This window comes from Myotis davidii, unplaced genomic scaffold (assembly GCF_000327345.1).
Source record: "Myotis davidii unplaced genomic scaffold, ASM32734v1 scaffold663, whole genome shotgun sequence".
NCBI lineage: Eukaryota > Metazoa > Chordata > Mammalia > Chiroptera > Vespertilionidae > Myotis > Myotis davidii.
Window position 1 is genome coordinate 1,261,998 of NW_006295816.1, and position 11,041 is coordinate 1,273,038.

The 11,041-nt window shown below is 55.9% G+C and overlaps 2 protein-coding genes across 3 annotated transcripts in view; both read left to right on the forward strand.

Moving 5' to 3' along the window:
• The window catches only part of ARIH2 (ariadne RBR E3 ubiquitin protein ligase 2), a 43,349-nt gene extending 34,857 nt beyond the window's left edge, over positions 1–8,492 (forward strand). For both annotated transcript variants that reach the window (XM_015568334.1, XM_006770439.2), the window contains 9 exons: positions 63–172; positions 1,424–1,541; positions 2,376–2,426; positions 2,514–2,535; positions 4,405–4,556; positions 5,104–5,247; positions 5,831–5,899; positions 7,782–7,865; positions 8,016–8,492. In XM_015568334.1, coding sequence (XP_015423820.1) covers positions 63–172; positions 1,424–1,541; positions 2,376–2,426; positions 2,514–2,535; positions 4,405–4,556; positions 5,104–5,247; positions 5,831–5,899; positions 7,782–7,865; positions 8,016–8,087 — 822 coding nt within the window. In that variant the 3' untranslated portion in view covers positions 8,088–8,492. The remainder of the gene's footprint in view (positions 1–62; positions 173–1,423; positions 1,542–2,375; positions 2,427–2,513; positions 2,536–4,404; positions 4,557–5,103; positions 5,248–5,830; positions 5,900–7,781; positions 7,866–8,015) is intronic.
• Positions 8,493–10,827: 2,335 nt separating this feature from the next.
• P4HTM (prolyl 4-hydroxylase, transmembrane (endoplasmic reticulum)) overlaps positions 10,828–11,041 on the forward strand; it is a 15,850-nt gene continuing 15,636 nt past the window's right edge. Inside the window, exon 1 of the mRNA XM_015568271.1 lies at positions 10,828–10,857. Coding sequence (XP_015423757.1) covers positions 10,828–10,857 — 30 coding nt within the window. The remainder of the gene's footprint in view (positions 10,858–11,041) is intronic.

An 11,041-nucleotide genomic window follows, 5' to 3' on the forward strand; every position in this document is an offset into this window, starting at 1 on the left:
GGGAGATTCTTTTAGGGTAGCAACTCGGGGTGGCCTCATGTTTATCCTTGATGTGCACACAGAGTCATTACCAGCTCCAGCTGTGCCCCGGTGCCGACTGCCCCATGGTCATCCAGGTACAAGAGCCCAGAGCTCGCCGCGTCCAGTGCAGTCGGTGCAGCGAGGTCTTCTGGTAAGAGTGGGTGTGGGTGCTGAGCAGCCTGGGCTCCTGCTGCCGCTTCAGAGCACCCCTCTGCGGCTGGGGGCGGGGGAGGGAGCTGGGCTAGACGGGGCCTTTGAACCAGGAGAGCAGCCCGCTCTGGGCGGGCACCTCGTGTTCCGTGTCATGCTGGATAAGGCTCAGCCTGCAGACAAAACGTGGCAGATTCTGGGGACGTGCTGTGGTCTGTGCTGCTGAGACTTGTGACCCGGAGGTCTTCTCTCTCTGCGTGCACAGATAATTCACATGTTACTATGTACGTGTTCAACGTTTTTACCTTTCTCTGTAACTCATAAGCGTGGCTTACATCTCCTTGGCGTTTACTCCATTCAGTAAATGTGATGGGAATAGCGAAATGCCCTGAAGGTGTAGGCACTGTCCTGACCGCGTGCCTTCATCTCCCCGCAGTGTGTGGTTGCACTGCTGTCATCCTTGTTGGGGGAGGAAGTTGAGGTGCAGGGTATTGGCAAGAGTCATCGCTTAGATCCAGGTCTGTGCCCCTAATCCCACCTCCCTGGGAGCCTCACGGAGGATGGGGCTTCAGGGACACTACATGGGAAATGTGGCGTGTGCACGTGGGCCTGCCTTTAAGACGTCGTTGAGGGAGCCTGTGGCTCGCCAGTGGTAAGAGCCCTTGAGGTGGCTGCTCTCAGCCTCCGTGTCCTGCATGGGAACTCTCCTGGGACACGTGTGAGGCCGTCTGCCTGCGCGCCTGTCCTGCCCATCACGCTGTGGTGGCTGGAGGAACGTGTGCTCTGGCTGAGCTGCCTGCACTGTCGGGGGATCGCGCCGCTGCAGCCTGTACAGCTCGGGCATCGTGCGTCCTGTGTGCACATGTGGCTGGAAGGTGAGCCAAAGCTCCCAGAAGTGGGTCTCGCCCAGCTTGGTGTCTGCGCTGAGGTGTCGTCCTCAGAGCACCTCCCGGTGCCTGCTGAGAGGCGAATTCTGAACCCGACATCCTAGTAGGAAGGGTGGACGCCACACAGGATACTGAGAACAGAACTGTCAGTTGGGTTTATTGAGAGTACATCTTGGAAGGACTGAGACTGGAGAGAAGCGGACACAATATTTCAGTGTAATCTCGAGCAGGTGAAGGTCTGAAAGGCCTTGACAGGTGACTTTCCCTCTGAAAAGCTGTTCATCAGGATCTGTTGGCTTGGACAGAAGGAAAATTAAAAACCTGACCTAACGATTATTTGAGTGTTTTTCTTTTCTGGTTTTAAGTTTCAAGTGTCGTCAGATGTATCACGCCCCCACAGACTGCGCCACCATCCGGAAATGGCTCACGAAGTGTGCAGACGACTCTGAGACGGCCAACTACATTAGTGCTCACACGAAAGACGTAAGGAGCGTGTCTTCCCTGTCGTGGTGCTGCCCGGCCTTGTGCAGGCTTGGCAGCGGTGGCAGCGGTTTATCATAGTGCACATTGGTGGGTGCGTTCATTTGAGTCCAAAGCTGAAATGCCTGGGGAAGTTACGGACCTAATTAGGGGAAAACAAGGTCTTTCTTGAATGCCTCCCGGCTTTCAGATCCCCGGGAGGGAGGTGTGCGATAGCCACTCCTCAGACACAGCAGGACTCACTGCAGGCCCAGGCCTGCCCGGGCTTGTTCTGCACCTTCCCATGGGAAAGGTGGCCACAGCCCCTGGAGCCCGGGTGACGCGGCACCCCAGGCACTAGGTTCACGCGCTCACCGACACGGCTGTGGCCAGGACATGAGGCAGACTGCTGCGTGGCACGGCGCCCGCCGGTCTCCGCGGCGTGTCCGGGGGCTGCTGGCGCCGCTCAGTGCGAGCGAGCAGCTTCAGAGTCGCCTTCCTTACCTCTTCAGAAGCAGGCGACCTGGCAGTGCCAGGCCTTGGCCCCGCTCTAGCGCACTCCTCCCGGCGCAGGCTTTCCGCTGCCTCCGCTGCTCTGTGCATGAGCGGCCCCTGGCAGGGCAGGTGGCGGCGGTGTAGGGGGCTCAGCTGGTGCTTGGAGTGTTTCAGAGTCAAACTTGCTGACCTCATTTCCTTGGATTGCTGTTCCAGCCTCAGCGACCGGCACATTTAAGTGAGATGCTCCTCCCAGCAGTGCTCGCACGATGAGTCACTGGGCACAGGTGCCAGGCGCTGTGTAATTGTCTTAGCCCCAACCTGGTGGTGCGTGAGCCTAACGGCGCCCTTCTGTCTCCTCAGTGTCCCAAGTGCAACATCTGCATCGAGAAGAACGGAGGCTGCAACCACATGGTGAGCGGAAGCCCTGCCCTTTGCACATGTGCCACTGAGCCCTGGTCAGCGGGCCTTTAACATGTTCTCTTTTGTTTCCCCCGACAGCAATGCTCCAAGTGCAAACACGGTGAGTCCCAGGCTTGGTGTTCAGGCCCAGGGGCACAGTCCGTTTCCTGTGCCCGCGTCTGCAGTGCTTGTGTAGGGCGCATTGTGTCGTGCTGCGACAGGACGCAGGGCAGCCTGCGTCACTTACATCATAATATTTATGCACTGCCTTTCGGACCCCCTGTAATCCCACCGCCATCCGCCGCCACATGCAGTCAGAAGCCAAGTTGGGGGTGACTCTTAGACCCTCGTGAACCCTCAGGCTTCCAGGAAGAAGATGTTACGTGATCTTTTTGTTTTTGCCAAGGCAGGCAAGTAGCGCCGGCTTATCTGTGCTGCCTGACGGATGTGTTCCTGGAGGCGGTGAAATTATCGATGTCCTGTGAGGTTTCATAGCGTCCCCAGCGGGGCTTTGATTGGCCTTTCCGGCCTCCCCCATCTCAGGAGGAGCTTATGTAGGACCTGCTGGTTTTGCTTTCCTTCCCGCCAGATCAAGGAAAGAAGTGCAAGTCCTTCAAGGAGGGCCTGTGTGCACATAGGTCTCCACACGGTGCGGACATGCTGCGGTTCCTCTTCTAAGGGCCTGTCGCGTGCTCGTCCTGTGTTTTCCCAGGAGCTCCCTGTAATCAGTGGACATGGCACGGGGTTAGAAGGGAACAGTGACTCTGTAGCGTAGACAGGATTTAAAACAGCAGCAAGCACAACGTAGCTGATGGAGGAGAGCAATACTGCCTCTATCCAATGAAGGCGACCAGGAGGAGGGAGTGGATGGCCTCTGGTCTCTGGGTTTGACTTCAGCTTTCCTAAATTTTACAGGCGCACCTTTTGGGAAGTCAGCCAACTCCTGGGAGTGAATCCTGGGAAACAGGGCTCCCCGCTGTCAGGTCTCTGTCCTGGGCCCCTAGCAGCCTGTGGCGGGCCTCTTTCCTGGACCACAGTCATCGTTTGGATGTACAGCGTCCATAAGGGATGTTTAGTTTTCGCTCTTTGCTTCCCCTGCAGAAGCAGAGCCATAATTCTCAGCATGAACTGCTGAGTAGCTGTAGGTTTTATAGAAATGTGCTTTTTAAAAAAGAAGCAAGGGAAAAGCCCTTATTCCCAGCTTCAGGGACAGTCTTCCTAGGACAGATGTAAGAGTGGGCGGTGGACAGGTGCGTGTGCTGTGAATGAGCCTCAGTGGGACAAGTTCCTGCCAGTTTGTTTGTCACAGTGGAGCGGACACAGCGGAGCGGCAGTGTTTTATGCTTTAAGAACCTTACTTTCCAATCAGTTCACGTTCGTCCCGAGGGTGCTGCATGGTGGTTAGACCGTTACGTACTTGACCGTGATCGTGTTGCTCCTGCCTGGCCCCATACATAGGTGATCTTCTTGATTATGTTCTCTGTGCTGTGCTGTATCAGACCAGTGGTCTTGTACCGTCAGCACCTGCCTGCATTGGGTTCAAAAGGCACAAAGCAGACCTAGCCAGTTTGGCTCAGTGGATAGAGCGTCGGCCTGCGGACTCAAGGGTCCCGGGTTCGATTCCGGTCAAGGGCATGTACCTTGGCTGCAGGCACATCCCCAGTGGGGAGTGTGCAGGAGGCAGCTGATCGATGTTTCTTTCTCATCGATGTTTCTGACTCTCTATCCCTCTCCCTTCCTCTCTGTAAAAAAAACAATAAAATATATTTTTTAAAAAAAGGCACAGAGCATATATGCTCAGGAACTGTTGTTCAGATCGGCAAGGCCAGGCCACGGGGACAGTGGGTTCGGGCAGACAGGCCCACAATCCTCTGGGAAGGAGGCAGCCTTGGGACGTTCTGATCAGGTGACAAAGCACAATCTGTCCCCACTGCTCTGCCTTTGGAGGCCTGGGGCTTGCCTGGGTGTGATGCCTCTCTCTTCTGTGCAGACTTCTGCTGGATGTGCCTCGGGGATTGGAAGACCCACGGCAGCGAGTACTACGAGTGCAGCCGGTACAAGGAAAACCCCGACATCGTCAACCAGAGCCAGCAGGCCCAGGCCAGGGAGGCCCTCAAGAAGTACCTGTTCTACTTTGAGAGGGTAGGCGCTCCTCAGCTCTCCCAGAGGGGGCCTGCTGGGGGGCCTCCCAGGGCCTGGGCCCAGAGCCACGTGCACAGAGGTCGGGTGGGCTCCTGCGTGGCCCTGGGTGATGCCTCCATAGATGTGGCTCTCGGGCTCCACAGGGCGGCGTGGCCGACAAGGAAGGACGTGGTGCTGACTGGTGTGGGTGCTGGACTGAAGGACCATAGGGCCCCCAGAGCCATCGTAGCGGTCAGATTGCGAGGGCAGTTCCTCCCAGGGAGGCCCTTCAGCAGCCCACAGGGCGTGGCTCGTTTGATTGCCGAGCACAGACCAGTGAGCGCCTGTTGGTCCTCAGGGCTGGAGCCCTGCTGCCCCCAAGGGGGAGCATGGTCTGGCAGGCGGACCGTTGATCTGGACACTCCCCCTTGGTCGCCCTCAAGGTCCCAGGCCCCTGAGCGAGACGAGGCTGTGGCTGGGCCCCTGCAGCCTGGGTGTCGATTCTGAACTCGTGTGTGGGCTCTGCTGTCCCCGGGCTCCTGCAGCTTCCTCCCCCCCTTCCCCGCAGTGGGAAAACCACAACAAGAGCCTGCAGCTGGAGGCACAGACGTACCAGCGGATCCACGAGAAAATCCAGGAGCGGGTCATGAACAACCTGGGGACGTGGATTGACTGGCAGTACCTGCAGAACGCTGCCAAGCTCTTGGCCAAGGTCTGTGCCACCTCCCTCTTCTGATCCCGTTAGACCCAGACCTCCTGGTGGGAGACACTGAGGGGGCTGGGGCGTCAGCACCCTGTGCAGCCTCCATACTCCTGCTCATGGGCGGCCGTCCCTGCTGTGCCCACTGAGGCCCAGTCTCTGCTGGACGTCCAGGGGATCCAAGAAGAGAAGCACTGCTCTGCCTGCAGGAAGGAGCTGCGGGGAGACTAGAGCCCTTTTCTTCTTTTGTCCCATCCATGCGTCACTCAGAGGAAAATAAGAGCTTGTCTTTGGACAGTTATTGAGATAGATGTGTGGACTCTGAGGTCCGACTCAAGAGGGAAGAGCCATTGAGGCAGCTGCTGGTAAATAAATCCCAGTTTGGAAAAGGAACTGTGGGTGTTCTGTGGCCACTTTTGTTTCCTTTTTTCCATGTTGTCCCCACTTCATCCTTTATTTGGCTTGGTCGCATTTCTTTCAGGCCCATACCTGTGGAGCCAGGCTAATGTGCATGGTGGGGAGAGAATTGTAAGAGCCACTGAGGTGCACGTGGGCTAGCACAGAGACACAGGCCCCTCTCTTCTCCCCATTGCAGTGTCGCTACACCCTGCAGTACACGTACCCGTATGCGTACTACATGGAGTCTGGACCCAGGAAGAAGCTGGTAAGGCAAAGCCGCCCCTCTCCCCTCTGCCCTCCTGGCGCCAGAGGGGCCCTGGGCATTGCGAGGCCAACATTAAACAAAGTCCATCCTCAGATGGCATTTCTCCTCTAGGCATCTCCAGAGTCAGCCGGTCTCCTCACTGGCTGGCATTCTGTGTATTGGCCCCGAGTGCCCGCAGTGCACAGGGAGCTGCCGGAGGGTCTCTGCCACTTAAGGCCAGTGCCCGTGCTGTGGGAGGAGATCAGTCTTCGTTTCACCCTCTCTTAGCCATGAACTTCCCGCTCCCCAGGTCATTGTAAAGGACTTCACACCTGTTGTCCAGATGCTGAACAGCAGGACGTTTATAGCACCTGTAGTCCCCCCAGAAAGACGTGACCACATGTCAGTGTTTTCTCCCTTTTGAAATTAATGTTATTTATAGAGCATTTTACTGCTACAGCAGTTCATTGTTGCAGCTGTCATTATTTACCAGGCTGGTTAATACCATTTTAAAAAGTATTTTTATTGATTTCAGAGAGGAGGGGAGAGGGAGATAGAAATCAATGATGAGAGAGAATCATGGATCGGCTGCTTCCCACATGCCCCCCACTGGGGATCAAGCCCACAACCCGGGCCTGTGCCCTGACTGAGAATCAAATCGTGACCTCCTGGTTCCTAGATCAATGCTCAACCACTGACCACACCAGCCAGTCCTGGTTAATACCATTTTTTTTAAAAGTTGCATAAATGTCTCCATTATGTGGATATTCCTTCGTTTGGAGCGTTGTTTGTTTTCACTATTATAAATAATGCGTTGAGGAACATCTTTGTGCAGAAAGCTTGGATGTACAGTTACTAAGGCAACTGGTTCAACGATTTATTTTAAGAGTTGATTTGCAGAAGGGCTGAAGGAAAACAGTATTCGGGGAATACAATGTCTGTGAATATCCATTCATCGATATCTTTTTTTTAAAATATATTTTATTGATTTTTTACAGAGAGGAAGGGAGAAGGATAGAGAGTTGGGAACATCGATGAGAGAGAAACATCCATCAGCTGCCTCCTGCACATCTCCTATTGGGGATGTGCCCGCAACCAAGGTCCATGCCCTTGACCGGAATCGAACCTGAGACCTTTCAGTCCGCAGGCCGACGCTCTATCCACTGAGCCAAACCGGTTAGGGCCATTCACCGATTTCTAAAGCATTTGTTTCCCTATATGCTGGGAGCATTATCTGCAGTGGCTTAAATTCTTGCCTATTTTGGGGGGTGGGAGGACTGTGCTCTTGCCATTTGTCTGTACTTAGGTAGCCTTTTTTTAAATATATTTTATTGGTTTTTTACAGAGAGGAAGGGAGAGAGATAGTCAGAAACATTGATGAGAGAGAAACATCGATCAGCTGCCTCCTGCACATCTCCCACTGGGGATGTGCCCGCAACCCAGGTACATGCCCTTGACCGGAATTGAACCTGGGACCTTTCAGTCCGCAGGCTGACGCTCTATCCACTGAGCCAAACCGGTTATGGCTTAAAATATTTTTTTTATTGATTTTGGAGAGGAAGTGAGCGGGAGAGAGAGAAACATCAGTGATGAGAATCATTGGTTGGCTGCCTCATGCACACCCCCCACTGGGGATCAAGCCCACAACCCAGGCCTGTGCCCTTGACCGGAATCGAATCTGGGACCCTTCAGCCTGCAGGCCAGCACTCCATCCACTGAGCAGCACCAGCCAGGGCTAGGTAGCCTTTTAATTGGGTTCTGGCTCCGGGGACAGGAACTAGCACTGCCCCCTTGAGGACAGCTTCAGGGTTGTCTGCTGCTCGTGCGAGCCTGAGGTGCTGCGTCTGCCCCCATCTGCAGGCCCTGCCCCTCTCCTTTTGACCCTCCTGCTCTGCCCATACAGTTTGAATACCAGCAGGCTCAACTGGAGGCTGAGATCGAAAACCTGTCCTGGAAAGTGGAGCGCGCGGACAGCTATGACAGGGGGGTAGGTGCTGCTGCTCCTTGGACCTGCCGTTGCCGGGCGGGACGGGACGGGCTGCTGTGGGCTGGGAGCTGCTGCTGAGAGGCGGGAGGCTGTGCTTTCTGGCTCTCCCGGGCTGGGCCATGCAAGCACAGACTTTGCTTCCCGGTGCAGGACTTAGAAAACCAGATGCACATAGCAGAGCAGCGGAGGCGGACCCTGCTGAAGGATTTCCACGACACCTAGGCTGCCCTTGGCGAGCACGAGGGAGGAAGAGGTGGCTGGAGCCCGCCGGCTGCTGTTCTGCATGCTGCGGGCTCTGCCTCTCACGACCCCAGGCAGCAGCCAGGCCTACTCCTGAGAGACCCTGGCGCACACCTCAGTCCACTTCTGTTCTGTTTCATCTTTCTTTTTTTTTCTCCTACGGTCGAGGCCCTGTTGAATTGGCCTCTTCAGGATTTGTAATTCCCCCTGGACAGTTGTTGGGAGGGAGGGAACGTTTTTTTGAATGACTATTAATAGTATTAGCTCATTACAACGTACGTGATTTTCAAAGGTTGGAAAAATGTACCAAAAAAAAACCAGAAAAAGGAAACCAACCATAGAATTACACAGAACCTTTTAAACAAATAAATTGGCATTGGAGTGTTCGCCCTCTAGCTATTGTCCTTAGAGCGCAGCGTGCTGCCTGCCCACCCGGCCTCTGAATGTGCACTGTAGGCCAGTGTGGCCTCTGCTTCCCGATTCGCTTGGTGTTTGGGGTCCCAAGAGAGGAGCATGGGTGGCAGGTGGGGACTGGAGTTCGCCTGTGCAATGGGCTGGGCTGCTCCTGTAGACCTCCGGTCAGGTGCCCTGCCTGACCCTACAGTGCGCAGACAGTACGGGGCAGGGCTTGCCACGGCGTCTGACCGTCCTGGGTGGCGCCGCCTGTGGGCTCATCTTGATTCTTGAAGGTGAGGCTCACCCGGGTCTGGCTCCCGAGGCCAGAGCCCACAGCAGAGCATAGATGGTGGTCTTGTGCCTCCAGACCGGGGACAGGAGTTGAGCAGTGTTCCCTTTTGCCTGCTAAAGGTAGAGGTCCGCTTTCAAAGGGGATTGTTCCCCAGAATAACTGTTTAATTTGGTCCCTTCTTTTGTGGCAGTGTTCAGGGCGTAACTGACCAAGTGCTCACGCAGCGTCCCTGGCACTGTCCTGCCCGCTCCTCTGGCGAACCTCGGGTCGGAGTGCAGCGTGGCCCTTGCGAGGGCACCAGTCGTCCTGGCTCCGGGGCCTTGTTTGCACAGGTGGTTTTCCTGTTACCTGGAGTGTCCGCAGCTCTGGCGCTTGGGCGCTCTCCCCTCGCCTGACTTCAGGTGTCGGAGGGCTCCACCTCCAGGGTCTGGGAGTCTGAGACCAGGAGAACCCTTAGTCTGTGGTCCCGGCTCCTGTAGAAGGAGGGGCTGGCCAGGGAGAGGGCCAGGGCTTCACAGCTGAGCCCAAAGGAGCAGGTGGTTCGTTCACGTGGTGTCCTGAGCCTGGTCCTGTGGCCTCCGGAAAGTTAAATCTGGTCTCGGGGTTTCTGTGGCTGCGTGGTGCCTGCACGCTGAGGCTGCCGGGCTGTCTGTGCTCGACCTCCTTGACCTCCCGGGAGACGTATAAATATTGTGGTGGAAATTCTTTGATATTCAAACATTTTCACCTCAGCAGCTTCCCAGGTACCATGGTTGTAAACTGCACTACTCTTGGAGACAGGACAGCTTGGCTCTTGGGGTCACGGGTACACAGCTGGGTGCGGGTTCCCTTTCTCTCCGCTGGGGTTTTGTCTGCTCCTGTTCTCTCTTGCAAGGGGCGGACTGTGGTTGGAGAGGGCGGACAGTTAGTGTAGCCAGTGAGCCCAGGATTGGATGGGGCGCTCCCTGAAACAGGAGAGCCTGTGGGGCCTGGTGGGGTGTGAACGCTGTGCTGGCACATGGATGGTCCTGCTTACCTCCTGTCTTGCTGTGTCGCCGGCGTGGCCCAGGAGCCGAGCTGCAGCTCTCGCCCCGGTCGCACCCTGGGCGCCCTGCATGTTGTGGACTGCACAGCCGCCGTGTGCCCGCACCTGGATCCAGCTGCAGCCCAGCTGCGGGCACTGTGGAGGCTCGGTGCCCGACCACAGCCTGCGGGCCTGGCCCGGGAGCTTCCCTCTGCCCCGCGGCTGTCCCTGGGGAGGCTCGGCCGAGCTTTCCTGCCCCGAGAGGGTGGGAGATGAAGAAGGCACTGTGTTCTCATGAATTTGCCATATATCTTTGTTTTCTTCAAAGAAAAAGTTGAGGTCATGTCATCTGCTCAAAGTTGAGTAGTTTATTCAAAATAAATTGAAAGTTTCTGATTATAAAAGTGTGTGTAGATTTCTTTCTTCAAAGGACCCTTCACATAGCCTCCTGAGGGAGCATCCAGGGTACGGCCTTGGCACCGAATGCGCGGCCTTTTGGTCAGCCCCTCCTCCAGGCCTGCGAAGGCCCCGTGGCCTGACCGCCTTCCTCTTCTGGGGAGAGGACACGGGAGGGAGGTGGGCTAGCCGAGCTCCTTTCCATCCCATACAGGCCAACCCCCCAAAAAGACAAAAACGGATCCCTGGCTTTCTCACAGCCCCTGCTGAGGCCCTGGGCCCCTCCCCTCCTGATTGGACGTGGGAGCTTAGTGCTGCGGAATATGGCCGGGGTGGAGTTGGGTTCCAGCGGTTCTCAACCTGTGGGTTGCGACCCCTTTGGGGGTCGAATTACCCTTTCACAGGGGTTGCCTTAGACCATCCTGCATATCAGATATTTACATGAAGATTCATAACAGTAGCAACATGAGAGTTATGAAGTAGCAACAAAAATAATTTTATGGATGGGGGTCACCACAACATGAGGAACTGTATTAAAGAGTTGTGGCCTTAGGAAGGTTGAGAACCACTGGTAGACAGTCCTGGGTTATGAAGATAGGACTTGAGATCTCGAGAAACTAGAGATGTTCGGAGTCATGCCAACGGCTGAGGACAGGAAATACAAAGTATGGGTTCCCATTGAGGGTCCATTTGTGGCTACAGGAGTGGCAGCAACATCAGCGACAGCTCAGGGGTGAAGGCTGCAGAGCTGTGGGCGGCATGCACGGGGCAGTCAGGCCAGAGCGGCCTGGACCCTGCGGTCGGAACTCCGCAGTTGCTCCCCCTTGAGCCTCAGGCGTGAGAGAGACT